General features: G+C 40.4%; 1 protein-coding gene across 4 annotated transcripts in view; it reads left to right on the top strand.

The window, feature by feature from the left end:
- Positions 1-6,468, top strand: part of FMO1 (flavin containing dimethylaniline monoxygenase 1) — a 37,945-nt gene extending 31,477 nt beyond the window's left edge. For 2 of the 4 annotated variants that reach the window (XM_045392677.3, XM_015445414.4), the window contains 4 exons: positions 1,399-1,598; positions 2,569-2,924; positions 3,690-3,762; positions 5,691-6,468. In XM_045392677.3, coding sequence (XP_045248612.2) covers positions 1,399-1,598; positions 2,569-2,924; positions 3,690-3,762; positions 5,691-6,033 — 972 coding nt within the window. In that variant the 3' untranslated portion in view covers positions 6,034-6,468. Of the gene's footprint in view, positions 1-1,398; positions 1,599-2,568; positions 2,925-3,689; positions 3,763-4,417; positions 4,696-5,690 lie in introns of those variants that run through there. The other 2 variants (XM_005539975.5, XM_045392687.3) reach the window with 2 other exon arrangements.
- The last annotated feature ends 21,495 nt before the right edge of the window (positions 6,469-27,963 follow it).

The raw sequence follows: 27,963 nt of genomic DNA on the forward strand, positions 1-27,963 counted from the left end.
GCCAAATAAACAAGTGTAAATAATTAGACCAATAATTTCAGAAGTGAAAACAGCTGTCAAGAAAAAAGGTTGGGAGCCTGTAACATTGATATCCGGACTTTCAAAACAAGGCTCGATGATTGATTCATTCATTGAAAGATTGTATTTTGTTGTTTTTTTGTTTTGTTTTGTTTTGTTTTGTTTTGTTATAGAGATGGGTTTTCGCCACATTGGCCAGGCTAGTCTTGAACTCCTGACCTCAAGTGATCCACTCACCTTAGCCTCCCAAAGTGCTAGGATTACAGATGTGAGCCATTGTGCCTGGCCCATTGACTGATGGGTTGATTGATTTGTAGAAACTTAGCAATTTGGTTGGCATTATCCTAAAGGAAGAGAAAGGAGGCCCTGAAACAAATATTAACATAGGCCCATCCACTGTGACCATCACACGTGCATATCATTATTTCTGTTTCTCTAATTGTTCAGAAATGTCTTCAATCAGAAAACATGCTTTGACATACATCTTATCATTTATCTATTAACAAAGAAACTCCCTGTAGCTTAGAAGATCATTCACATTTAGCAAAATGTTGTATCCAATTCTGCATCAAGACACAGAGAGGCAGGTTTAGTGCAAACGCCTCATGTCAGAACCACTGATGTATCTGTAGTTCTTGCCACCTCATTTCCAGTGTTGTCTTTCCAGCTCCATTATGAGGCCAAAGAAAATACATAACACAAACACAAACACGGATGCTGGAGCTGTGGCCATCATGCCCCAGTTTGGCGGCGGGGGGGGGGGGGGGGGGCGGCGGACAATCTGTTAAATTAGCTGTTTTGTATCAGCAAAGTAACAGCTTGCTTAACTATTTTCTTTGTAAGCAATTGTACAGGAAACTCCTTATTGTGCAAGTACTAAAACTATTAGCTTCATGAACTCCGTCAACTGGTAAACTCAAACGGCCAATGTTATAAAGAACAAATACCAAAAGTAATAGTAGTACAGAATTTATCAGTTAAGCCAATGGTTTGCACTGAAACTCTGTAGACAACTCTGATACTGCCATGCCCTGTTCTTACTGCCTACAATTATAGTGAGCACACTAAGTAGCAATCACTTGTTCATTGTTTCCTTAGATAGACTGTAGGTCCCTATGGTTTGCTAAAGGCTGGCAGATAATAAGTATTCAATAATATATCTTAAGGCATTTTAACACTCTAGATGCTCTGAATTCTAATCTCAAAAGGATTGACTTTAAAATATAAGTTAGAAGAACCAAGACTATCTTGTCAGGGATGTATTTTCAGAGTGGCAGACTTTTCAGCGCCTTTCCATTCATGGCACTTCTTGAATCTCTGGCAGAACCAGCCAGCCCTTTTCACAGTGTCAAATGAAGGAATGTCTTTGATTGCTTCCAGGTGTTCCTCAGCACCACCGGAGGGGGATGGGTGATCAGCCGAATCTTTGACTCAGGCTACCCATGGGACATGGTGTTCATGACACGATTTCAGAACATGTTGAGAAATTCTCTCCCAACTCCAATTGTGACTTGGTTGATGGTGCGAAAGATAAACAACTGGCTCAATCATGCAAATTACGGCTTAATACCAGAAGACAGGTAAATACCAGAAGAGAGGTAAAAGCCTCGGCCTTTCCAGCAGTCTTTACAAGCCGGGCAGTACCATAGCAACATGACTGAATGTGTTGGAACACTTGATACAAAGTTGCTCGATAATAACAGCTAACTGTTCTTAAGTGCTCAGAAAGTGAAATTATGTATTTCACCTTGTCAGCAACACTTTAAGTATTATTATAATAATCCTTTTATTATGGAGAAACTGAAACAGCAAAATTTAGCCATTTACCCAAGCTCGCTGAGTAGTAAGTGAACTCTGTGACCTTGCAAGTTACTTGAGCCTCAGCTGTAGCAAAAAGAGAATGATTTGTCTATGACTTTGTTGACAAAAGAAACACACTTGCCTAGTTTCACTGTGTGGGAAAAACCGAATCCCACAGTTGCCCCTCACCATCTCTCTAATGGTAGAGCCTTCTTCCCTTTGTCAAGATTGACCTTGGCCCCCAAAATGGTTCAGCTTATACAAGATCAACTCACAAAGTGTTTGTCTTGTGATTCCAAAGGTATAGCCAGAGAAAGATAATTCTGCCCTTGTTCCTTTAAATACATGCATGTTTCCCTTATACAGCTGCTTCCTAGGAAGACACTAGAGCTTTCAGAAGTTCTCATCTAATCTAGAAGTCCCTGGTTTCCCTTGTAGCCCTTCAGCTCTTAACCCTCTCTAGAATGACAGTGATAGATGAATGCTGAAAATCAACAAGAGAAACAGAAGTTAGAAAAGGTGCTGGCTTCCTCCTCAGGCTTGCAAACTCTAGTAAATGGCAAGCATATTTTATAATCCTTCTTGAACATTCATGAATCCCCTTCCACTGAAGTAACATCTCCCAAGACTTGCAGCAATCCTCGTCCAACCAAGGAGAGAGCCCCAGAATGAGAGAGGAAGGTAAAGAGAAGGGAGAGCTGGCTGCATTGTTCACTGACAGGTCTCCTCCCTGTCCATGTTTTTGTTTAGGACTCAGCTGAAAGAGTTTGTACTAAATGATGAGCTCCCAGGCCGCATCATCACTGGGAAAGTGTTCATCAGGCCAAGCATAAAAGAGGTAAAGGAAAACTCTGTCATATTTAACAACACTTCAAAGGAAGAGCCTATCGATATCATTGTCTTTGCCACTGGATACACATTTGCTTTCCCCTTTCTTGATGAGTCTGTAGTGAAAGTTGAAGATGGCCAGGCCTCACTGTACAAGTATATCTTCCCTGCACATCTGCAAAAGCCAACACTGGCCATTATTGGCCTCATCAAACCCTTGGGTTCCATGATACCTACAGGAGAAACACAAGCTCGTTGGGCTGTTCGAGTCCTGAAAGGTAAGTGGAAGAAATAGCAGGGCATGTGTTTTTGTTTGTCATGTGATTCTGGATACTGGAAATGTTGAGACTATTATCCGGCTTCTATTTAAAATAACAGAATCTTTAAAAGCAGGATGCATTCTATTGTTTGCTGAATTATACCATCATAATGATGTGTTCCATTACCAGCATAAATGGTATATCAGGGTCAAAAATATAGGCTGTGTCTAAGTCTACTGTTATATTTTTTCTTTTTTATTTTTAAGAGACAGAGCCTCACTATCTTGTCCAGACTAGTGTGCAGTGGCTATTCATAGGCATGATCATAGATTACTGCACCATCAAAGTCCTAGTCTCAAGCAATCCTCCTGCCTCAGCCTTCTGAGTATCTGAGACTACCGACATGCACACTGCGCCCAGCTACCTGTTATTTTGAATAAAACAAAATGACAGGTAACAGTTTTGTCAGTTGACTGAATCAACTGGCTCAATTAAAATTTTTAAACTCAAGCAACTGAATGACAAAATTCAGCCAAACTAGTTGTGAGATTCTGCTATGTCAAATAACTAGTGAGATGACCAGATGCTTATCTTTTCAGCTGATGGCATTATTACCAGGAGTCCCAACAAGTCAGCTCAGGCTGCTAACATTTTTGCCAGAAGGATCAATGAGTAGCTGGTACTGGACATGAAAGGAGAGCCATAGTAAAGCATCTTTATCCATAAGTCAACAGCTAGACCTAAACTTAAGTTGCATTTTGGGTTTTCATTTTAATCCTACAGGTGTAAATAAGTTACCACCACCGAGTGTCATGATAGAGGAAATTAATGCAAGGAGAGAAAACAAGCCCAGTTGGTAAGTTAGCTACTTATGGACCCTTTTTAAACTATAACTGAAATTGGTAAAAAAGAAAAAAAAAAGTAGAAGAGAGATGAAAGTTACATTGGAGAAAAAAAAAAGCATCTGAGACTTAGAAGAAAAATACTAGGAGAGCCTATTTAAGAAGAGAGAAGGGAAGGGGGAATTTAGAATTTTTAATGTCCCCAAAGTCATCACTTCAGCCCATAGTTTTCTAGCATCACATAGAGTTTGGATTCCAAGCCAAGTACTACATAATTAACCCTAATCTACCAGGTACATTATTCCATGCCTTATCCATAATCAGCAGGCAAGCAGTTGTACCTATTTACTCTGACACTAGAAGTGTCTGCTCATTCATTCATTCATTGAACAAGTCTTTATCTGCTCTATTGTTGCTTTTGCTTTCCATTTTTAATTGGCTGGAAAAAAGGAAAAAGAAAAATAAAATTTTGTGATATGTGGAAAATCACATGAAATGGAAATCATGTTGGCCGTAAATAAGATTTTATTGGAACACAGCCATGTTTATTAACGTACATATTGTCAATGGCTGTTTTTGTGTTACAGTACCAAAGTTATTTAGCAGTTGAGATAGAAACTGTAATGTGGTTCTCAAAGCCTGAAGCATTTACTGTCTGGCCTTTTTCAGAATAAAGTTTATTGACCACTTCTCTGTGGGAAAGGTTTTCGCTTGTGCTGTGCTCTGTGGCTACCACACAAAGCTGGAGTGAAATGAAAGGCTGATGGCCAGCAAAGTAGAGTCTTTGCCCTCCCCTCTCACTCTCAATCCAACCAAAACATTTCTGATTGTACCCATTTTGTTTTATCTGTTCATCTGTTTCTGTATTTGGTATACATTTTCACTTGAAATAAAGGTTCTGTGGCAAAAAAAAAAAAAAAAAAAAAAAAAAAAAAAAAAAAAACAAGTTTTAAAATCATTGCATCTAAGGAACTTACTATCACTCTCTTATTCATATATATTCCCAAACTTCAAGGGTTGATCTATCCTTGTCAAAGTACCAAATTCCAAAACAATAATAGCATTTTAGATGTCTCTTCTTTATCAACCTGGGATATGATCTGATCTTCATTATGGAACTCCAGTGTAATAGATAACTAATTAGAACTGCTATACAATGAAAATCTTGTCACGCATGTCAGCAAACAATTTTAGGGTCCAGGTACAGTGGCTCATGCCTGTAATCCCAGCACTTTGGGAGGCTAATGTAGGAGGATCATTTGAGCTCAGGACTTTGAGACCAGCCGGGACAACAGAGCAAGCCCCCATCCCAACAAAATAAAAGTTAGTTAGGCATGGTGGCTTATGCTTGTAGTCCCAGGAGGCTGAGCCAGGAGGATCGCTTGAGCTGAGGAGTTCAAGGTTGCAGTGAGCTATGGTCATGCCACTGCAATCCAGCTTAGGTGACAGAGCAAGACCTTGTCTCAAAAAAAAAAAAAAAAAGAAAGAAAGAAAGAAAGAAAAAGAAGAATTAATTAATTAATTAAAGCCTGATACGAGCATTTCAGGGAATTTTACCCTATGGATTTTTGTGGCTTTTCACATTATACAAATCACTGGATTTGTTATTACTGAATAATGGAATTTTATAAAGATTTAGAAATTTTAAAATGTATTTTCCTCTAGAAATTGCTAATTATTTCACAAAAGAACTAAGATGTATTATGAGCATTCAGAGCACCCATTAAAAGCCATATGTCTAAAGTATCTTTTGAAGGGACTCATCTTGATTTAAGAAACAGAAGGCGACCATTAGATAGCTAGGGAAACAAAGGGGAAAATGCAGAAACCACCCCAAATTCTGCAGCAGTATTTGTTTGCTTTGGGCACTTGTACTGGTTCTAAGATTATCATTATTAATTTTTTTGTCTTCACCTTTTCCCCCAATTTTCCTTTTATAAAGGTTTGGCTTGTGCTACTGCAAGGCTTTACAATCAGATTATATCACATACATAGATGAACTCCTGACCTATATCAATGCAAAACCCAAGCTGTTCTCTATGCTCCTAACGGATCCACACCTGGCTCTGACCGTCTTCTTTGGCCCATGCTCACCATACCAGTTCCGCTTGTCTGGCCCAGGAAAATGGGAAGGAGCCAGAAATGCCATCATGACCCAGTGGGACCGAACATTCAAGGTCACCAAAGGTCGAGTTGTACAAGAGTCTCCATCTCCCTTTGAAAGTTTTCTTAAACTCTTTAGCTTTCTGGCTTTGCTTGTGGCTATTTTTCTGATTGTGCTATAAGTGGAAGATTTCCTAAATGGCAGATGCACAGAGTAGATTTACAATGCTCCAATTCCTCTCTTACAGCAATATTGCCTTCACAGTTATAAACCATATTCACTAATAAAGGGCACCCTCTTGCTTCCCTGGCTGGCCCCAGGGCTACCACTGGTATTCCTGAGACTCTCCCAGCTCCACTGTGTCTAACGCTAGAGAATGATAACTAAGATTTCTGTTCATTTGAAGGTTGTTGGAAAGTTACAGGTTCATTTTAGAAAGAAAGCTGTTCTTGACAGCACTCTGAGCCATCATACCTCTTTCCCATGTAAACTATTTTCACAGATCTAAACTAAAACCCCTTACTTCACAAATGATTGTGTTGTGCTGAAATGGTGCTCTTCTTAGAGTATTGGCTTATTAAAAGTAAAAAAAAAACCTAGAAATTGATTGTTTCAAGTGATCTTTTGTTCTCTTATTAAAGGTTCAGAAAACAGAGAAAAAGATGAGAATTCTATGAATAAAGCCTGTAAAAGGATAGGGGGTTCAATGAGTTACCTTGAGAGTTTCCCAAAGGACTGTACCTGCCTGAGACTGTTCATTCCTCCAGAACACTCTTTATAACAAATCTGGTACTCCAGCTGGCCTCCCAAAGACCTCAGTCAGATTCCACAGAAAACCACCACCTCCATGGGCTCTTAGAGCAAGCCTCCAGCAGCCGAAGGAAAAATTCCGCCTGCTTAGATCCTCCTTAGACTACCCTGCTGTAAGAGGCAAATTGAGCTGCCTCCTTTGAAAGAGTCAGTGAGAACCAACCAAATTCAACTGGAATTCATTAGATAAAGAGCACAGCCAAGAAGCTTTTAACAGAGAGAAAGCAGGGAGAGGAAAAAAGGGAAAGAAAAAGAGGAACGAAAGCAAACATCATGTCAAAAGCAGCAGTTTTCAACCAAACTAGACCCAGCCTATCTCACAGTTACATCTGATGAAGATATGACTCATAACCAGGAAACGCTTTGCTTCACTTCACCTCGTGGCTTATATGGAAAACCCTGTGGGTAAACCTCACCTCACAGAGAGGTCCACAGTTTGGATGCAGGGACAAGATTCAAAAACTGTGGAGTCAGGAAAGAGTGAGCTCTATGGGGCCTGTATAGATACAGATCACTTCTCCCCAACTTTGGTTGGCTCTGCCAACTCTTCAGTATTGTTCCATTTCTTACTTTTCCTCGTGACCTATTTCACTCTTACCACAGAAACTCATGATGAAGAATTACCCCCACTGCATACAATCTAGATTACTCCTAGAAATGCTTTTCCCTCCATTGAAACAAAGCTGATATTTTAACTTTCCTCATGAAGCTGACTGGGGGGGAAGTTTAGCGCCCAAGGTGAAACAGAGAAGGATAAACTCCCCAGGCCACAGTGGCAAATCATGACACAAGCGGCCACCTGAACCTGATCATATCTAGTGCACTGGGAAACTGAATATACTTATGGACAATGACCAGATCGTTTACAGCAATAGATTTCTAACCCACAACCCCTGCAGCAATCAGCTCAGAACAGTCAGGACTTGGTTAATGAGTGCCAGCTTCTCTACTTGTTGCCCCTGCTTCTAACTCAGGAGTGACCAAAGAAAGCCAAATAAGCTTCCCAAACCAGTCCCATGTGATCTCTTACATCTAGTTAACCCACCTCCACCTTCCCCATGCCAACAACCACCAATGAGAGTACCTGAAGCCTTCCCTTTCTTTCACTATAAACACAAACACACACACATGCCAAACCTCCGCTGCTGCCTTTGAATCTATGCCAAACATTAGTGGTGGTGCCAGCAAAAACAAAACACATATTATGTAAAGACTACAGCAGTAATTATAATGCTGCACATTTTATACTACTTTAAAATTAATAAAATGCCAACTGTTATCTCACTTAATCCTCACAATAATTATGTGATTGGGAAGACGACTGTACTACATACACAATTTGACAAGTAAGAAAACTCAGACAAGGAGATGTCAATTGATTTGTCCCAGGTAACAGGTAAAATATGGCTGAGTCAGAACACGAGACTCCAGAACATACATCATAGGCTCTTTACCATTTAAGCCCACAGTCTCCAATGTCCAAATGACTCCAGAAGCCTTAGTAGTGATATCGCAAAAGCCGTATTACAAGAATGTTACTCCATAAAAGTATCTGTAGGTCTCTCTCCCTTTCTCACTCTCCCTATGAGTGTGTGTGGACCTGTCTGCCTGTCAATTGTCAATAGTTCATGCCGTGCCTAGAATTTCATATCTTTCCCTTTATATATACCTTTCATTTCTGAATCCATGGGTTTGAATCTCCACATGCATCTTTTTCCCTGCTTATTCCTCCCTTTTTTTTTTTCCTGACTATGGCTGTGCTAGGACTACTCTAGGACTATATTATAGAACAGACTCAAAAGAAAGAAAGGTTTCTCATTTCTAGTCTAGAAATTATTCCATGCACACTACTGAAAAAAGTATCATTTTTTTCTGTTCAGAAAATAAAAGAGTGAATTCTCATAAACCTAGCAAAATAAGAAATATGTAAAACATTTTGACATTACTCTGTTTCTTGCACACGATTTAAATCAGAAGAGCTTCTGAGGCATTTCATCACCAAGAATAATTTTACGTTTTCTGAAATTATTTTTAATGTCTATTAATAGTACCCCCTGCTAGATCAGTCTTAAGTAAAATTACCTATCTTCTCAGGTACCAATGCTCTGGGTCTTTCCACATCCTGTCACTTGGAGATGCTTGGAGAATAAGCCCAGTGCTTAGGAGCAAGGGCCCTGCCACTTACTAGCTGTGTGACCTTGAGCAAGTCACTTACTTTTCCTAAGCCACAATTTTCCCTTCTATAACATAGAAGTTATCTTCTGAACACTTATTTTGCCTCACAAGGGTGTTATGAGGATTAAATAGCATGATCCACATAAAGTACTTAGCATAAATACTGTACAAGGTATGTGTTCAATAAATGACAGCTATTATTACTATGTTACCTAAGCAAGATGTATGTTTTATCACCTGATTTATTTTTTCTAGGCCATAGACCTAGTTAGTTTCTCATAGGGCATTGACACCACAGTACGTCACAGGCCTCTCAAATGCAATATGCCCAAAATTAACCTCATTTCCCAACAGTCCTTATTTCCCCAACAGTCCTTACTTAACTATTGATGTCATCATCCTTATCCTCTGTAGGGAAATGAATAATTTCCATGAATAATTACACATTGACTAAGGACAATAATGAGGTTATCTGATTTTTATTCTATGGTAACTATTTTATAACTCAGTAAATTGTAGATAACTAATAGCAATGCAAAATAATTCTTGTCTATAGACATGTAGATAATGTCCAGTAGAAGTCTAATTGGCGTCCCTTCCCCACGGTGCGGATAACTAGTTTTGCCTCCATTTGCACATTCATTTCAACATTCCTGATTTATACATGTGCATTTTATCTTTAAATTTTCTTTTGAACTGATTGTAATGTCTTACCAATTTCCTTTTTAATAGTAAGTGAAATAAAATCTCTAACATGAGTCTATCTTATATTTGTATGAATCACCATTCTACTTTCTTTGAAAATTATCTTTTAACACCTCTTCCAAGGAATAGCAATACCATTTACTAATAGTTATGTTTCCACTGAAAGACATCACCTTTGAGACTCTGACCCTCATGCCTCATATCCAACAGTCTATGAGCCTTATCAAGTGTGTCTCTAACACAGAGCAAAGACCACTGTGGTACCGAGTGCAAATACATGGGCTGTAGAGTCAGATGGCCCAGGTTGAATCCTACTTTGCTGCACAACCTTGGGCTAGTTATTTAGTGTCTTCTAGCTTCAACGCCTTTATCTGTAAAATATTGAAGTAACACTTTAGCATTGCTATAACGGATAATTAATGAAGATAATACATGTAAAGCGTTAAGCCCAGTGCCTGGCATGTGGTCAGTGCTCACCTAAAGGTTAACTATTAATATCTCACAGACTTATCTCTCCCTTACCCTCCCTCCTTCCTCACTGGGTAGTTTAGGCCCATTTAATTTCTTGCCTAGGTTAGTGCTACCTGGCTTCCCTGTCCTCTTGCTAACATTTAGTCCATCTACTCCTGTCTCCCTGCTTCCCCCAGAATAATTTGTGGGTGATGCCATTCTCAGAAGCAGTCATAGTAAGAGGAGATAAAAATAAAGAGCTTCCTAGGTTCTCCTGACCTCAGTGTCCCTGTCTCAATCACTGCTTCCCAATTTAGGAAGTTTCACATGGGGGCTGTAAACAACTGAGAAAAACAACAACGTTTAGGGTTGTCCTGTCCCTCATGAGACAGAATACATTTTTTAACATACTCTAACTTGAGAGCACTTTGATTAAAAATGAATGAAGACTGCATTTAATTCTTCCTCTGAAAAAAGAAAACTTGGTTAGACATTTTAAAGTGGACCTAAATATTTTAAGCCAAAAGGAAAAATATGAGATCAGCCTCTATTATTGAGCAAATTTTCCTACAGAGTAAAACTTATACTATTTATGCATTATTTTTAATTTCAGACATTCATTTTTGTGGAAGTATAAGCAGCCTTTATAAAGAGTATGCTTCTTATTAGAGTTATAGCCAGATTAGTAAACAGAGAAGGAGCGAGTGCAATATGAGGTTAGAAATAGGAGCTGATCTTAAATGCCGGCAGCAAAGGAGAATCCATGTTAACAAAATGCTCCTCTGCAAAAGCCATACTATAAAATCAAGACATAAAAGGACTCAAAGGGAGATATTCCAGGCCATTAGGGGAGGAAAGTGGTCATTGTGGAATCAAAATGATACTAAATGTATTTAGGGGTGATTTGGCAATATTGTCCATAATTTTAAATACATGTATCCTTTGACACAATTATGTATCTCAGAGTCTATTCTATAGAAATTGTCATGTATACAAAGATATTTATACAACGATGTTCATTGTCATATTGTTTGTAAAAACAAAAAAGTGTTGTCAATGGAGGAAAATGATGAGACAAGTCTCATTTCAAGGTTGTGAAATTTATTTAGTTACTAAAGGGTGTTAAATCAGACATGGTAAATGCTCTGTTCTTTATAAGACGGCAGTTGCCAGCATATCTAGGATAATAATGGTAATGGTTATTATACAATAAATATCAGCATTCCTTTGTATACAGGTCTGGTTCTATGTCTTGAGTTTAAGCAGTCCACAACAGCTATCATCTGCTTCTAATCCTGTGTTAAAGGTTGGTGTTTAGTGAACTGGAGGCAAAGGTCTTTGGTGGGAGTTACAGTCCACTCAGGAGGTTGTGCCTTTTTAACATGAGAGATGTGAATCCATGAGTCTATACCCTCTAATTTTGTGGCATATGGATTAGTCAATAATACCTGGTACGGTACCCCTTCCACTGGGGTTGAAGGAAATCCTTTATTAGATGTCCTTTCCAGCAGACAAAATTTCTGAGTTGCAGACCATGACCAGGCACCTTATCTTCAGGGAGCACAGTGTGAAAAGCATTATTTACCAAATCTTGATTTCTTTTTTTTTTTTTTTTTTTAAGACGGAGTCTCACTCTGTCACCCAGGCTGGAGTGCAGTGACATGATCTCAGCACACTGCAACCTCCGCCTCCTGGGTTCAAGGGATCTCAGCACACTGCAACCTCTGCCTCCCAGGTTCAAGGGATTCTTCTGCCTCACCCTCCCAAGTAGCTGGAACTACAGGTGCATGCCACCACATCCAGCTAATTTTTGTATTTTTAGTAGGGACAGTTTTCAGCATATTGACCAGGCTGGTCTTGAATTCCTGACCTCATGATCCACCTGCCTCGGCCTCCAAAAGTGCTGGGATTACAGACATGAGCCACCGCACCTGGTCCAAATCTTAATTTTTTTTAAGATAATAAATGAGTCCCTCACAATATTGCTATATATCTCCCTTGAGAAGAGTTGGATTGGTTATGTTCATTCCCATACGCATGGGCCTTCCTCTTATAATTTCATAAGGGAAAAGTTAACGTTTTCCAAAAGGGGTGGATCACAGTGTAAGCAGCTTTGGGCCAGGGGGGTGAAATGCCTCTATGAACTTACCCAATTGTGTTTTAATTATTGCATTGGTCCTGTCTGCCAGGCCTGAGGACTGGGGATGGTAGGCACAATGGAAATGTTGAAATGTGGGTCAAATTTCACAAACATTTTGAATAACCTGGCCAGTAAAGTGAGCTCCCCGTCACTGTGAAGTTCACAGGGGACTCCCCACAGTGGGATAATTTTTTCTAGTAGAATTTTCCAACTGCCATGGCTGCTGTTTGCCTGCAGGGAAAAGCTTCAACCCAATGGGCAAACATGCAGACCATTACAAAAACATATTTCCAACCTTGAGATGATGGCAGCCAGAGAAAATCAAGCTGCCATACCTCAAAAGGTCCAGCCAGAAGTAAAAAATGACCCTGGGCCCCATGGAGGACCTTTCCTAAGTTATATTTGGGACAAATAGCACATCGAGAGTAACCTTTTTGTGCCACTGTGAAGGATGGTTTCCAGTAATATAGTTTACAACAGGGTATTATTTTATCTAGATTCCAATGGGTTAGATTATGAACATATTCCATAAGGGACACCTGACATCCCTTTGGAATAATGGGTTTATTATTAGGTCCACATCATATTTCACTTTCAAGGGAAAAGTATCCCCCTGCCTATTTCCAAGTAGATTTCTCCTCTGTAGGAGCTATGCTCTGGGTTTCTTTCAACATGTTTTTAAGTATTTAGGGTTTTATGGCCATTTCCCAAATTGGGACTGGTGGCTCAGATGCTGCCCTTTCAGCTGTAGCATCAGCCAGTAGGTTACCCTAACTTTCTTTGGTGTCTAATTTTGAATAACCTGGGATTTTTACAGTTGCCACACATTTTGGTTTTAGAATAACTTCTAACAGCTCTGATACTTTTTGTCCATTTTTTAATGGGTTGCCCCAAGGAGGTTAAATATCCTCTCTCTTTCCATAACATAACAAAGTCATGAGCAACCCCAAAAGTGTAGCAGCTGTCAGTGTAAATGTTTGCAGCCTTGTCTTTTTGCCAGTTGACAAGCTCGGGTCAGGGCAATCAATTTGTCCTCTTCAGCTGATCTGGTCTGGGGACGAGGACTGACTTTAATTGCCTCTAGTAAGGAAACCATAGCATATCCTGCTCTAAAATTTTCATCCTCTCCTCTTAAATAAGATCCATCTGTATACCATTCATCATTATCCAGTGGCATCTCCTGTAGGTTTGTCTTGGGGGAGAGAAGTCGGTCAGTCATCAGAACACAGTCATGGGGGGTTTCGTTGGAAGGGCCTGGCAAGAGAGTGGCTGGATTAAGATTATTACAGCAGGAAATTGTAACAGTAGGAGATGATAAAAGCAAAATTTCATAAGAGGCTAACTAGTTGACAGACAGATGTTGAGTATGATGAGAGTTTAGAAGGGCCTCAAAAGAATGTGGCACAAAAATGGTAAGAGGGGAACCCATAATTATATCTTCAACAGACTTGTACAGAAGGGTCATGACTGATATTCACACAAGGAAGCAGCCCTTGCACCACAGGGTACAGGTGTTGGCTATAACAGCTTATAGGTCTCTGATGATCACCATGTCTCTGGGTCAGTACCCTGGGTGCAGTACCTCCAGTTTCATGTACGAAAAGGGAGAAAGGCAATTTGGATGCCTTAAGCTGGGGCATTAGTTAGAATTTCCTTTATTTGTTGTAGAGTTGATTGTACCTCTGGAGTCCACCCGAGGGGATCAGGTTGTTTATTTTTTAGGTATGCATACAGAGGTTGAGACATAAGGGAGAAATATGGTATCCAGTTTCTACAATAGCCTCCCAGGCCTAAAAATCCTCTAAGTTTTTTTTTAGCGATGGGCATTGGGAAAGCTAAAATTCCTCTCACTCTGTCATGGTTAATACTCAGTCTTTTGACCAAGATAATATGCCCCAAACACTTAGCTTGCAGTAATCATAGCAGAAGTTTGTCTTTGGACATTTTGTGTCCCTTGGTGGCTGTTTGAGTAAATATAGACTATCTTCCTGAAAGGATAGATAGTGTGTCTGGACAAAGGAGAAAGTCATCCACATACTGAATAAGTGTTGAGCCCTGGGGAAAAATTAAATCTAAATCACCTTTTAATATTTGGGAAAAGTAAGTGGGACTTTCTGTATATCCTTTGGGACATTGCAGTCCAATATATTGCTGTTCTTTCCAAGCAAAAGCAAACAAATACTGACTGTCTGGATCTACAGGAATACTAAAGAAGGCACTACAGAGATCCGCAACTAAGAAATACTGGCTGGTAGTGGGTTTAGCTGATAGAAGGGTATGTGGGTTTGGACTACTGGATACCTGGGTATTACAGTATTGTTTGTTGCCCTCAAGTCCTGCACAACTCTCTGTTCTCTCCCGCTTGGTTTCTTTACAGGGAACACAGGGCTGTTGCAGGGGCTCGTGCAGGGAATAATGAGGCCCCTTTATCAGATAATCTTGTATGATAGGGACAGTTCCATCTATGGCTTCCTGTCATAGAAAATATTGTTTAAGATTGGGCAGGGTTCTCTTTGGGTTCATCTCTACCTTTATTGGAGTGGCTGAGAATATTTTTCCTATATCTGTATTTGACTGAGACCATAAATGGGAGGCGACATCCTTGAGTAAGTGCTCTGCTTCTGGCGTTAAAAGGAAGATTGGGGAAGCTAGAAAGAGTTGTAATGTTTCCTGCTTTTTATTCCAATGTTTTCTCTTCCCCCCAATATTTCCTCCTCTGTCTCCATTTCATTTTCCCAGTCACAAGCTGATGTTTTAACATTACTAGTAGTAAATTGTGGTACATTGTCAGGACATTTTTTAATTTGGTATTTTTGGTACCCTGGCTCCAATTCTAAAAAAAAGTTCACCTTTTTATGAAAAAGAGTGAAAGGAATGAGGCACATCCCCCATATATCTCCCAACTTCCTGAGCCCAGCACAAACACATTCCTCCATATTTCTTTCAAACTTCAGAAAAACATCACCTGAGAGATCTCTGATAAGGAATGCTAAATGTAGAATGTTAACCAATTGTAATGCTGTAACCGAGAGGATTACCTTGTTCCCTATAACTTTACATATCCTGTTTACATCGGGCTATAAAAAGCAAGCATTCGCATTGTTCCAGGCCCTCCTGTATGCTGTGGAATGGAGGGACCAAGTTCGAACTTGTAGTAAAGATCCTTGCCGCTTGGCTTTGACTCTGGACTCTGGTGGTCTTCTTTGGGGGAACAAACGGTCTGGGCATAACAAGAGATATGGGCATTATGGATGTTGAGGAGATCACAGCCCAAAAGATTGACAGGGGACCCAGGGCATATAAGAAACATATGGGACCTACTGAGCATGTCACACTTAGAGCCTTCAGTGGAGGAGCTGAACCTGATGAACCGGTAAGGTACAGGTTTGGACTTCAAACAAAAGATTGTTTTATTAGACACACCCGCCATGAAAATTCTTTCATTACTCCAACAAAGGGGTTCTAATTAAGATGGGAGTTAGCAGAAATATAGTCACACCTGCGTCAATTAAGGCAGTTGTAAGCTTATGGTTTATTTTATTAGTCTCTCCCAATTTGTCTGTCAGGGTAGAATATTTGAAGAGATGAAACCCCTGCATTTCCTTGGAGCATCCCTCGTCTTCCAGAGTTGCATTTTCCTGCCTTTTCTTTCAGCCTAAGGCAATTCCTCTTAAGGTGTCCCAGTCTTTATAGTAGTAACAGACTGGGAGTGAAGAGTTCTCAGACTGAGGAAGCTTAGAATCTTCCTGCGGCCAAGAGGTTTGAGAAGTTAATTGTTTTAGCTGTAAATGCATAACTCAGGCAATCTTCTGTTTTTCCTTTTTTATCATAGTGTGGGCTAATTGGTCAGCTAGGTTAACTGGTTCATTAGTTCTGGCTATGGCCCAATTTGTCATGTGGTGTTTTACAAGGGTGGCTAAATCATCATCTAGTTCATGTAATTGAGAAATTTTTTGTCTGGGCGCAGTGGCTCGTGCCTGTAATTCCAGCACTTTGGGAGGCCAAGGCAGGCGGATCACGAGGTAAGGAAATCGAGACCATCCTGGCCAACACGGTGAAATCTTGTCTCTACTAAAAGTACAAAAATTAGCTAGGCATGGTGGTACGTGACTGTAATCCCAGCTACTTAGGAGGCTGAGGCAGGAGAATTGCCTGAACCAGGGAGTCAGAGGTTACAGTGATCAGAGATCACACCACTGCACTCCAGCCTGGCTGACACAGCGAGACTCCGTCTCAAAAAAAAAAAATTAATAAAGAAATTTGCATATAATAATGTATCATTTTTATTGTTTTTAAAGCAATTAGCTGACATACTGCAACGCTGTCTTAAAGTTTTATCAGAATGTGTGAAATAATCTAAAACTGATTCATTTGGGTTCTAGCAGCATTGTTGGATTTTATTCCAATCCATAACCCTTTGGAACACTGAAGGAATGCTATTTAAAAGAGCAGTGACTCGTTCCTGCATGTTATTACGCCTGTCTTCTGAATTCGGTGGGGCTGGTTCTTGCCATGCTATGGGGCCTTCAGGGGTCAAATCTACTATAGGATCTGACCATTATGCTTTTTCCAGCCATTCCTTAGCTTCAACTTCTGAGATCAACATGTGGACTAGCTGATAAAGGTCTGAATGACCTGGGTCATAGCTTCTGATAATGAGCTCAAATTCTCAGGCAAACCCAATTGGATATTTATGAGGGTCAGGAAATTCTTTATGCCTAGCAATCTGGCCTTTGACCAGGGTTGGCAGACAACCAATGGGCTTCCCCTACCTGTTATTGGTTGGTCCCAAAATGGGGTTATCATGAGGGAAGTCCCGGAGGAGTCCCCTTTTCCACATCTTCCAAATGAGATGCTGCACTGGGGCTGTCAGGTAATCGTCAGCGGGTGGGGTCTTTGAAGTCAGATTCCCACCTGCCTTGTGTTAAGCAAGTGTTAAACATGCAGGAGAAGTAGGGGACAGATCTGGTCCAGGAATTTCAGAGAGGTCAGAGTAGAGTGGGAGTGGAGGTGGAGGTGAGGGAGATGCCTCGGGGGAAGCAAGAGACCCCAAGGATTATCTTTAAGGGAGTTAAAAGATTAGAGAATTCTTGACTAGCATTTCTAACTTGTTTGTTCATCTCCTGCAGGGAGATGAGATGGTCTTTCCCACTTTTGCTACTTTCCAGATACGACTAAAAATGGCTCTCCCATTCTGGTTGTTTAGTTTTTGTCCCTCCGTTTTCCATCTTGGTTTGCAGGTACACTAATTTGGGCATCTCAAAAGATCCCCATTTAAGCCATTGTAATTTAGAAACTGCTTTAGTTATAGTGGTCCACTTGGTTAAATATTTGCGTGATGATTCACCATTAAGTATTTTGCATATACCCAGCCAGAGTTTCTAAAGGGGGAAGTTTATCTTCCGCAGCTGCTGAGGTCTTAGAGGCCTCATTCTCCATAATTTAGAGTTCCTCTTTGGATTTGACTAAGTCAGGACATGTGGAACATCCAAAATGTGCTGCTTGGAAACCTAGCTTTTCGGGGCCATTACATGCTGAACTTGTTTGGTCCACACATATTGCAGCTACCAGGCGCAATGTGTTGGGGCTCAAGGTGCAGGAGGGGTCAGTTCCTTATATGCACCTGCCAACTGAGATTAGAACCTAAGTATGTTCTTCTAAGGGGGAAACTTATTTAGAGCCACTGCACATCTTAGGAAGCATTTCTCCCAGACACCCTCACGTGATTCTCAGTCACCTGAGAATGCCTAGAAAGGCTAAGGGGAGCAAGGTGTTCTATTTCTTCAGAGTGGAAGATTCCACACTAATGAGCTAGAGGGTTTTGGTATTGGTCAAATCCAACAGGGGAAAGGATCGAAACATACACATACACAAAAACATAAACAAAACAGTTAAGCAAAACTCACAATGATCACACAAATTATATGATTTCTGAGTGTTCTAAGTGTAAGCAAGAAATTAACACCAGCTTGTTGTTAATGCTATTGTTAGTCATTTAAAAGAACTTGCAAGACAGAACCCCAAACCAGTCTCTTACCTAGTGATGGGGGCCCGAGCTGAAGACCACTCTCCATTGACACAGAAGCAGATGAGCTTGCCTTCCTTGATGGAAGCGAGTGGAAAAACTCCCACAATAAAGACTTTTTTTTTAACAGCATTCAAACTTCAGATCCCCAACTGAAAAACTTTGGAAGATTCCCTGGAGGAAAGAAGTCCCAGACTTTGGCAAATCATCCTATTGGTTTGGGCTCTGAGGTGCCCAAGCTAGTACCAAGCACCAAGAGGCAAACTGCAGCAAGCCAGGTATCTTTCACTCAGGATCCCTTTGTGGTTACCAGATGTCAATCAAGAAAAATGATGAGACAAGTCTCAATCATTTTATGAGATTTATTTGCCAAAGTTAAGGACTAACCCAGGAGACAGATCTATGCCTTTCTCCAAAGGTGGTTTTGAGGGGTCCAAATTTAAAGTGGAAAGGGCAGGATATTGAGAAGCACACAGTTTTCAGGTAAGTGAATTTTTTTATGTAAGATAACATAAAAGGAGCGGAGGAAAAATGCAGGAATCTGCATTTTACATAAGATAACACAGACAACATGAGGTAGGGGAACAAGCAGATATGCATTTAGGTCTGGTGAGCTGAGGTAACTGCACCTTATAAAGATAAGCTATCAATTTGCACTGCCGTGGTGAAGTTTTAACAATTCACTAGTAATTTCCTTGTGGGCAAAATATGGGGGAAGTGTGTAGCTCTTCATCTTGTAGCCATCTTATTTAGGAACTAAAAGGGGAAGGCAGATTTTCATGACCCAGTTCCCAGCTTGACTTTTCCCTTTGGCTAAATGTGTTTGGGGTCCCCAAATTAATTTCCTTTCTCAGTGTAAATAACAGTGTCTCTCAGTAGTGGTATGGAAATGGCTCCGTTGTCTGAGGATATACCCGTGGTTCTTTATCTTGCTCGAAGAAAGAATTCAGGACATGGACACACAAGGATTGAGTTTAGAAGTGGAAAGTTCAATAGACAAAGAAGAGAAAGAAAGCTTTCTCATGCTGAGAAAGCAGATTGCCCAAGAGAAGGTCTCCAGGTTTGGGGTGGAACACAATCAATTTTGCACAGAGGCTTGAGGAGACAGTGATTGATTTACCTTGGACCCAGAAAATTGGTTTGACCGGGTGTGCTATTTAAATAGCCATGAAAAGACTGGCCCTTCCACCCTAATTTTTTATTATGCAAATGTGGCTTCTACCTGGCGGTCACTATGACACCTGCACAGGTGGTGACAAGGAAAAGAGAGCACAAAACGCCATATTGAACATACCTGACTTCCAGGTACAACTGCTGGCATTTACATATAAAAGCTTATAGCTTGCATATTTATGCTTGCAGCTTGACTTTTCAGGCTGCTTTCTGTTAGGGAAGAAATGGTTTGGGGGCTGCTTTTTATTGAAGGAAAATTTCACTGAGAACTCTTTTACCCTTTCTAGTCGTCTAAAAATAATTTCTTAATAACTCCTGTGTTTGTATGGTTAATTTATGAAACATCATACGTCAAGAAACAGAAATTTCAAAGTTAACCAGCATGACAAGAAACAGTTGGTGGCTCACATAATTGGGAGTCCAGCAATAGGGAGGACTTCTGGGTTGACTTAATCCAGTAGCTTTTGTGACATTCCCTTAGAATGGGAATTCTCCACGTTTCCCTTGGATCTGCCCTTCTCCGTGGGCCAGCTTCATTCTCAGGGTAGTAAGTAGATAGGACCAAAATTTCAGACCACAATCTGCAGAAAAAGAGGGGGAAGTAATTCCAGGAGCCTTCCAGAAGGAGAATCTGACAGGCAGCTGCTTGTACCCAAAAAGTCTGTTTCTCCCTTTATCCTGGTCACATTGTCACTTCTCTGGCAAGTACATTTCCCAGTCTTCCTTGCAGTTTGTGTGGCCATGTGACGAAGTTCTTGACATAGAATATGAATAGCGATAATGTGTGCAATTTCTCCCTCATTTACTTAAAAAAGGAAATTTTTTACTCTAAACTTCTCACTTTCTCTTTTCTGCAAGCAGTCATAGTCATGGCAAGGTCAATACAGCCAGTCCAGTCCCATCCCTCTAGAACTCAAACACAGTATCCAGAGGCCTGGAGATTGCCAAATCTAGTTACCTTCACTGGCACCTAAACAGGCTGACCCAACCTACTGATACCACCACAGCAAGCACCCACTCACATGCACTACCAGTAGGCCAGGGGACTGGCCTACACAACCTGTCACAACCAACACTAAAACTAGCACAGACTGCGTGGGCTCCAGAGGGTTGCTCCACCATTGCTACTGCCATTGCTCACATCAAACCTGCTGCCTAGGAAGAGGAGAGTTAGACTCTACTAACAACCACACCCTAAGCCACTGAGGAAATCATAGATACTATGGATACTGTTTACAGCTGAAGAAATTATTTGGTGTCTACACTCCTGCATGCACCCAAAATCAAAGTAAAAGCACCCCATGCAACCAAAAATGTATATACATCTTCAGGGAAAATCCTCCCCAGCAAAAGCAACTTCAAGAAATTGGGAGAAGTTATTGTTATACCAGATGCAGAGATATCAATATAAGGGAAGAGAAAATGTGAACAAGGAAACAAGAACAAGGAAATATGACTCCCCCAAAGGAACACAATAATTTTCCAGCAACAGATCCCAAGCAAAAAGAAATTCATGAAATCCTGGATAAAGAATTCAAAATACTGAATTTAAAGCAGCTCAGTGTGATACAAGAGAATGCTGCAAATACAGGTTTCTCTGTACTGAAAAAAAAAAAACAGAGAAATCAGGAAAACAATTCAAGATATGAAAGAGAAATTTGCCAAGAGATAGATATTTTTTAAAGAACAAAAAGAAATTTTAGAAGTAAAAATTTATTGAATGAATACAAAATACATTTGAAAGCTGAACAGACTAATAACGAGTAGTGAGACTGAATCAGTAATAAAAAGTCTCCCAACAAAGAAAAATCCAGGGCTGGATAAATTCACAGCTGAATTCTACCAAATATATAAAGAAGGACTAATATGAATCCTCCTGAAACTATTGAAAAAAATGAAGAGGAAAGAACTCTCTGTAACTCATTCTATGAGTCTAGCATTTATCCTGATGCCAAAATCAGAGGACAAAACACAAAAATAAAACTACTAGTAACAGCCCTGGTCCTCAGCAAAATACTAGCAAATTGAAACCAAAAGTGCATCAAAAAGATAGCACATCATGACCAAGGGAGATTTATACAGGGATGCAAGAATGGTTCAACATACACCAATCAATAAACATGATACATCACATCCACAAAATGAAGCTGTCTCTGTAAGAGCCACTTGGTAAAAAATTAACTATAATGAAAATAAATCTAAAATGCGGAATGAAGGACAAAACCACATGATCATCTCAATAGATAGATAAAAAGCTTTTGATAAAAGTCAACATCCTTTCATGATTAAAAACTAGCAATAAACTCGGAATAGAAGGAACATCCCTCAATATAATAAAGGCCTTATATGAAAACCCACAGCTAACATCATATTGAATGGGGACAAGCTGAAAACCTTTCCTCTAAGATCTGGAACAAGACAAGGATGCCCATTTTCACCACTCCTATTCAACATAGTACTGGAAGTCCTAGCCAGAGCAACTAGACAAGAGAAAGCAAAAGAAGACATCCAAACTGTAAAACAGAATGTCAAATTGTCCCTCCTTACTGATGACACGATCTTACATCGAGAAAACCCTAAATATTCCATCAGAAAACTCTTATAACTGGTAAACAAATTAAGTTAAATTGCAGGATAGAAAATCAACATACAAAAATCAGTAACATTTCCATTCGTCAATAATGAACCAGCTGAGAAAGAAATCAAGAAAGCAATCCCATTTACAATAGCCAAAAATAAATAAATAAATAAATAAAACACTTAGGAGTAAATTTAATCAAGAAAGTAAAAGATATCCTCAAGAAAAACTACAAAATGCTAATGAAAGAAATTGAAGAGGACACAAATAAATGGAAAGATATCTCACGCTCTTGGGTCAGAAGAATTAATATCATTAAAATGATCATACTGCCCAAAGAAATCTACAGATTCAATGCAAACACTATCAAAAGGACAATGTCATTTTTCACAGATTTCAAAAAACAATCCTAAAATTTATATGGAATCAAAAAAGAGTCAAAAGAGCCAACGCAGTCCTGTGCAAAAAGAACAAAACTGGAGGCATCAGACTACCTGACTTTAAAATATATCACAAGGGCCGGGCACAGTAGCTCACGCCTGTAATCCCAGCACTTTGGGAGGCTGAGATGAGTGGATCACGAGGTCAGGAGATCGAGATCATCCTGGCTAACGCAGGTGAAACCCCGTTTCTACTAAAAATATAAAAAATTAGCCAGGCATAGTGGTGGGCGCCTGTAGTCCCAACTACTCAAGAGGCTGAGGCAGGAGAATGGCAGGAGGCAGAGCTTGCAGTGAGCCGAGATCACGCCACTGTGCTTCAGCCTGGGTGACAGAGTTAGACTGTCTCAAAAAAAAAAAAAAAAAACACACACACATATATATATGTGTATATATATATATGAAAAAATTTATATATATATATGACTACATTAACCAAAACAGCATAATATTGATATAAAAACAGACAGACATGATCAACGGACTAGAATGGTAAGTCCAGAAATAAATCCGTGTGCTTAAGCCAAATGATTTTCAATAAAGGCACCAAGAACATGCACTGGAGAAAGGACACCATCTTCAATAAATGGTGCTAGGAAAATTGGATATCCATATGTAGAAGAATGAAACTGGATCCCTATCTCTTCTCATATACAAAAATTAGCACAAAGTGAATTAAAGACTTAAACATAAGACTAGGCGCAGTGGCTCATGCCTGTAATTCCAGCACTTTGGGAGGCCGAGGCAGGTGGATCATGAAGTCGAGATCGAGACCATCCTGGCCAACATGGTGAAACCCTGTCTCTACTAAAAATACAAAAATTAGCTGGGCATTGTGGCACATGCCTGTAATCCCAACTACTCGGGAGGCTGAGGCAGGAAAATAACTTGAGGTTGCAGTGAGCTGAGATCATGCCATGAAAAGAAAAGAAAAGAAAAGAAAAGAAAGAAAGAAAGAAAGAAAGAAAGAAAGAAAGAAAGAAAGAAAGAAAGAAAGAAAGAAAGAAAGAAAGAAAGAAGAGAGAGAGAGAAAGAGAAAAAGAGAAAGAGAAGGAAGGAAGGAAAGAAGGAAGGAAGGAAGGAAGGAAGGAAGGAAGGAAAGAAGGAAGGAAGGAAGGAAGGAAGGAAAGAAAGAAAGAAAGAAAGAAAGAAAGAAAGAAAGAAAGAAAGAAAGAAAGAAAGAAAGAAAGAAAGAAAGAAAGAAAGAAAGAAAGAAAGAAAGAAAGAAAGAAAGAAAGAAAGAAAGAAAGAAGGAAGGAAGGAAGGAAGGAAGGAAGGAAGGAAAGAAAGAAAGAAAGAAAGAAAGAAAGAAAGAAAGAAAGAAAGAAAGAAAGAAAGAAAGAAAGAAAGAAAGAAAGAAAGAGAAGACAAAGAAAGAAAGAGAAAGAGAGAGAGAAAGAAAGAAGGAAAGAAAGAGAAAGAAAGAAAGAAAGAAAGAAAGAAAGAAAGAAAGAAAGAAAGAAAGAAAGAAAGAAAGAAAGAAAGAAAGAAAGAAAGAAAGACTTAAACATAAAACCCAAAACTATAAAACTACTAGAAAATAAAACAGGTAAAACACTTCAGGACATCAGTCTAGGCAAAGATTTCATGGCTAAAACCTCAAAAGCACAGACAACTGTAATAGAAATAGACAAATGGGACTATATTAAACTAAAAAGCTGCACAGCAAAGGAAACAATCAACAGAGTGAAGAGACAACCTATTGGATGGGAGAAAAGATTTGCAAACCATGTATCTGATGAGATGCTAATATCCAATAAACAAAAATCATAACAACAAAAACCACAGGCCAGGCACAGTGACTCATGCCTGTAATGTCAACACTTTGGGAAGCCAAGCAGGAGGATTGCTTGAGCTCAGATGCTCAAGACTAGTCTGAGCAACATAGTGAGACCTCATCTCTACAAAAAATTTTGAAAATTAGCTATGCATGGTGGTTTGTGCCTGTGGTTCCAGCCACTTAGGAGGTTGAGGTGGAAGGATCACTTCAGCCCAGGTGGTGAAAGTTGCAGTGAAGCCATGACCTAGACACTGCACTCCAGCCTGGGCAATAGAGTGAGACACTGTCAAGAAGAAGAAGAAGAAGAAGAGGAAGAAGAAGAGGAAGAAGAAGAAGAAGAAGAAGAAGAAGAAGAAGAAGAAGAAGAAGAAGAAGAAGAAGAAGAAGAAGAAGAAGAAGAAGAAGAAGAAGAAGAAGAAGAAGAAGGAGGAGGAGGAGGAGGAGGAGGAGGAGGAGGAGGAGGAGGAGGAGGAGGAGGAGAAGGAGGAGAGAAGGAGAGAGAAGAGAGGAAAGAAGGAAGAAAGAAGAAAGAGAAAAGAAGAAGAAGGAGGAAGAAGAAGAAGAAGAGGAAGAAGAAGAGAAGAAGAAGAAGAAGAAGAAGAAGAAGAAGAAGAAGAAGAAGAAGAAGAAGAAGAAGAAGAAGAAGAAGAAGAAGAAGAAGAAGAAGAAGGAGGAGGAGGAGGAGGAGGAGGAGGAGGAGGAGGAGGAGGAGGAGGAGGAGGAGGAGGAGGAGGAGGAGGAGGAGGAGAGAAGGAGAGAGAAGAGAGGAAAGAAGGAAGAAAGAAGAAAGAGAAAAGAAGAAGAAGGAGGAAGAAGAAGAAGAAGAGGAAGAAGAAGAGAAGAAGAAGAAGAAGAAGAAGAAGAAGAAGAAGAAGAAGAAGAAGAAGAAGAAGAAGAAGAAGAAGAAGAAGAAGAAGAAGAAGAAGAAGAAGAAGAAGAAGAAGGAGGAGGAGGAGGAGGAGGAGAAGGAGAAGAAGAAGAAGAAAAAGGAGGAGGAGGAAGAGAAGAGAGGAAAGAAGAAAGAAAGAAGGAAGAAAGAAGAAAGAGAAAGAAGAAAGAGAAAAGAAGAAGAAAGAAGAAGAGGAGGAGGAGTAGAAGAAGGATGAGGATGAGGAGGAGGAGAAGGATATATTGGTGTTTATTAATGAAAACTGTTCTTTTGTCCTTTCTGTGGGCTTGATATTGAGAGGTGAAGCCAGCTGGACTTCCTGGGTCGAGTGGGGACTTGGAGAACTTTTCTGTCTTACAGGAGGATTGCAAAACGCACCAGTCAGCACTCTGTAGCTACCAAGAGGTTTGTAAAATACACCAATCAGTGCTCTGTAAAAACACACCAATCAGTGCTCTGTAGGTAGCAAGAGGTTTGTAAAATGCACCAATCAGCACTCTGTAAAATGGACCAATCAGCCAGATTCTAAAAGTAACCAATCACGTGGAGGATTGAGAAAATGGCATTCTGATAGGACAGAAACAAGACATGGGAGGGGACAAATAAGGGAATAAAAGCTAGCCACCCCAGTCAGCAGCAGTGACCATTTCGGGTTCCCTTCCACGCTGTGGAAGCTTTGTTCTTTCACTCTTCACAATAAATCTTGCTGCTGCTCACTCTTTGCATCTGTACCATCTTTAAGAGCTGTAACACTCACCACAAAGTTCCGTAACTCCATTCTTGAAGTCAGCAAGACCAAGAACCCACCAGAAGAAACTAACTCCAGACACAACCTGAGGGCTTGTCCGGGATTTCACCACACAATGAGTACCATTGGACCACTTTGCTATTCTGTCCTATTTTTCCTTAGAATTTGGGGGCTAAACACTGGGCACCTGTCAGCCAGTTAAAAGCTACTAGTGTGGCTGCCAGACTAAAGACACAGGTGTCAGGCTTTCTAGGAAAGGGCTCTCTAACAACCCCCAACTCTTCGGAGTTGGGAGTGTTGGTTTGCCTGGAACCAGCTTCCACTTTTCCTGTACTTCTGGGCTGAGCCAAGGGTCGATAGAGAGGAAAGCCATTCAGCTCTGGGGTCCTGACAGAAAGTTGGTCGACCCTGCAGCCATGAGCAGAACTCTCAAAGTCACATTGCCCAAGCAAGACTCACCCAACTATCCTATCTATCCTGATTGCCTCCTGGGTCCTAACGGCTGTCAGACAAACTTTCTCCCGCCTCTCTTCTCTGAGGCTAGTCCTGCTTCTAAAAACCACTCCCTGTCTCTGGTGCTTTTCTAGGTTCTCCTATAAGAATGCTTTCTAGTATAAATTTCAGGACTCTGTTCCCTTCTTTAGGAACCCATCATCACCAATCAGAAAGACATAATTTTTGCCAAAGCCCCATCAGAGTTGGGGGACTATCTGGAATTTTAGGATCCCTCCTCAGACTAGCAGGCCTAACAAAAGCTATTCCCAAAGCTAGGATATGGGGAGCTTCAGAAATTATATCCTTCCTATGTCCTCGGAAGTGAGGACAAAAGGCATCACTCTTCCAACCCTAGAGATCTTTTCCCTCCCTCAAGATATGGCTCTCCCCTCCATTTTGAGGAATATTATCTTTATAGAACAAGGGTAAGGTCTCAATACTAACAAGAAAAAACGCTTAGGACTCTAACAGGTTTTCAAGAATGCATCGGTAAGGGCCACTAAATCCAATTTTTCTCAGTCCTCTGTGGTCTAAGAAGAAAGGCAAGGGTGCAGGTTTTCGAGAGTGCATCAACAAGGGCCACTAAATCTGACCTTCTTTGATCATCTTTGTGGTCTATGAGGAAAACTAGTGTTTCCACTGCTGCTTCGGTGAGTGCAACTATTCCAATCAGCAGGGACCAGGGACCATTGCAGGTTCTTGCAGCGGGGCAGGGGTGGGGGGAACAAACAAACCAAAATCATGGGTGTTTCTTTCTTTCAAATGAGAAACACTCAGGTATCAACAGGCTCACCCTTGAAATGCATCCTAAGCCAGTGAGACCAATTTGATCCACAAACTCTGAAAAAGAAACAGCTTATTTTTTTTCTGCACTATGGCCTGGCCCCAGTATTCTCTCTCTGGTGGGGAAAAATGGCCACCTGAGGGAAGTATAAATTACAATACTATCCTGCAGCTTGACCCTTTCTGTAAGACAGAAGGCAAATGGAGTGAAATACCTTATGTCCAAGCTTTCTTTTCATTGAAGGATAATCTACAACTATGCAAAGTTTGCAATTTATATTCCACAGGAGGACCTCTCAGCTTACCTCCATATCCTAGCCTTCCTATAGCTCTCCTTTCTATTAATGATAAGTCTCCTCTAATCTCCCCCACCCAGAAGGAAACAAGCAAAGAAATCTCCAAGGGACCACAAAAACCCCCAGGCTATCAGTTATGCTCCCTTCAAGCTGTAGGGGGAGGGGAATTTGGCCCAACCCAGGTACATGCCCCCTTCTCCCTCTCTGATTTAAAGCAGATCAAGGTAGACATGGGGAAGTTTTCAGATGATCCTGATGTCCTACAGGGTCTAGGGCAAACATTTGACCTCACTTGGAGAGATGTCACACTATTGTTAGATCAAACCCCAGCCTTTAATGAAAAGAATGTGGCTTTAGTTGCAGCCTGAGAGTTTGGAGATACCTGGTATCTTACTCAATAAATGATAGAATGACAGCTGAAGAAACGGTCAAATTCCCTATCGGTCAGCAAGCTATCCCCAGTATGGATCCCCACTGGGACCTCAACTCAGATCATGGGGACTGGAGTCGCAAACTTCTATTGACCTGTGTTCTAGAAGGACTAAGGAGAATAGGAAAAAACCCAGAAATTATTCAGTGATGTCCACCATAACTCAGGGAAAGTAAGAAAATCCTTCCGCCTTC

The sequence above is a fragment of the Macaca fascicularis genome, chromosome 1 (genome assembly GCF_037993035.2).
Source record: "Macaca fascicularis isolate 582-1 chromosome 1, T2T-MFA8v1.1".
NCBI lineage: Eukaryota > Metazoa > Chordata > Mammalia > Primates > Cercopithecidae > Macaca > Macaca fascicularis.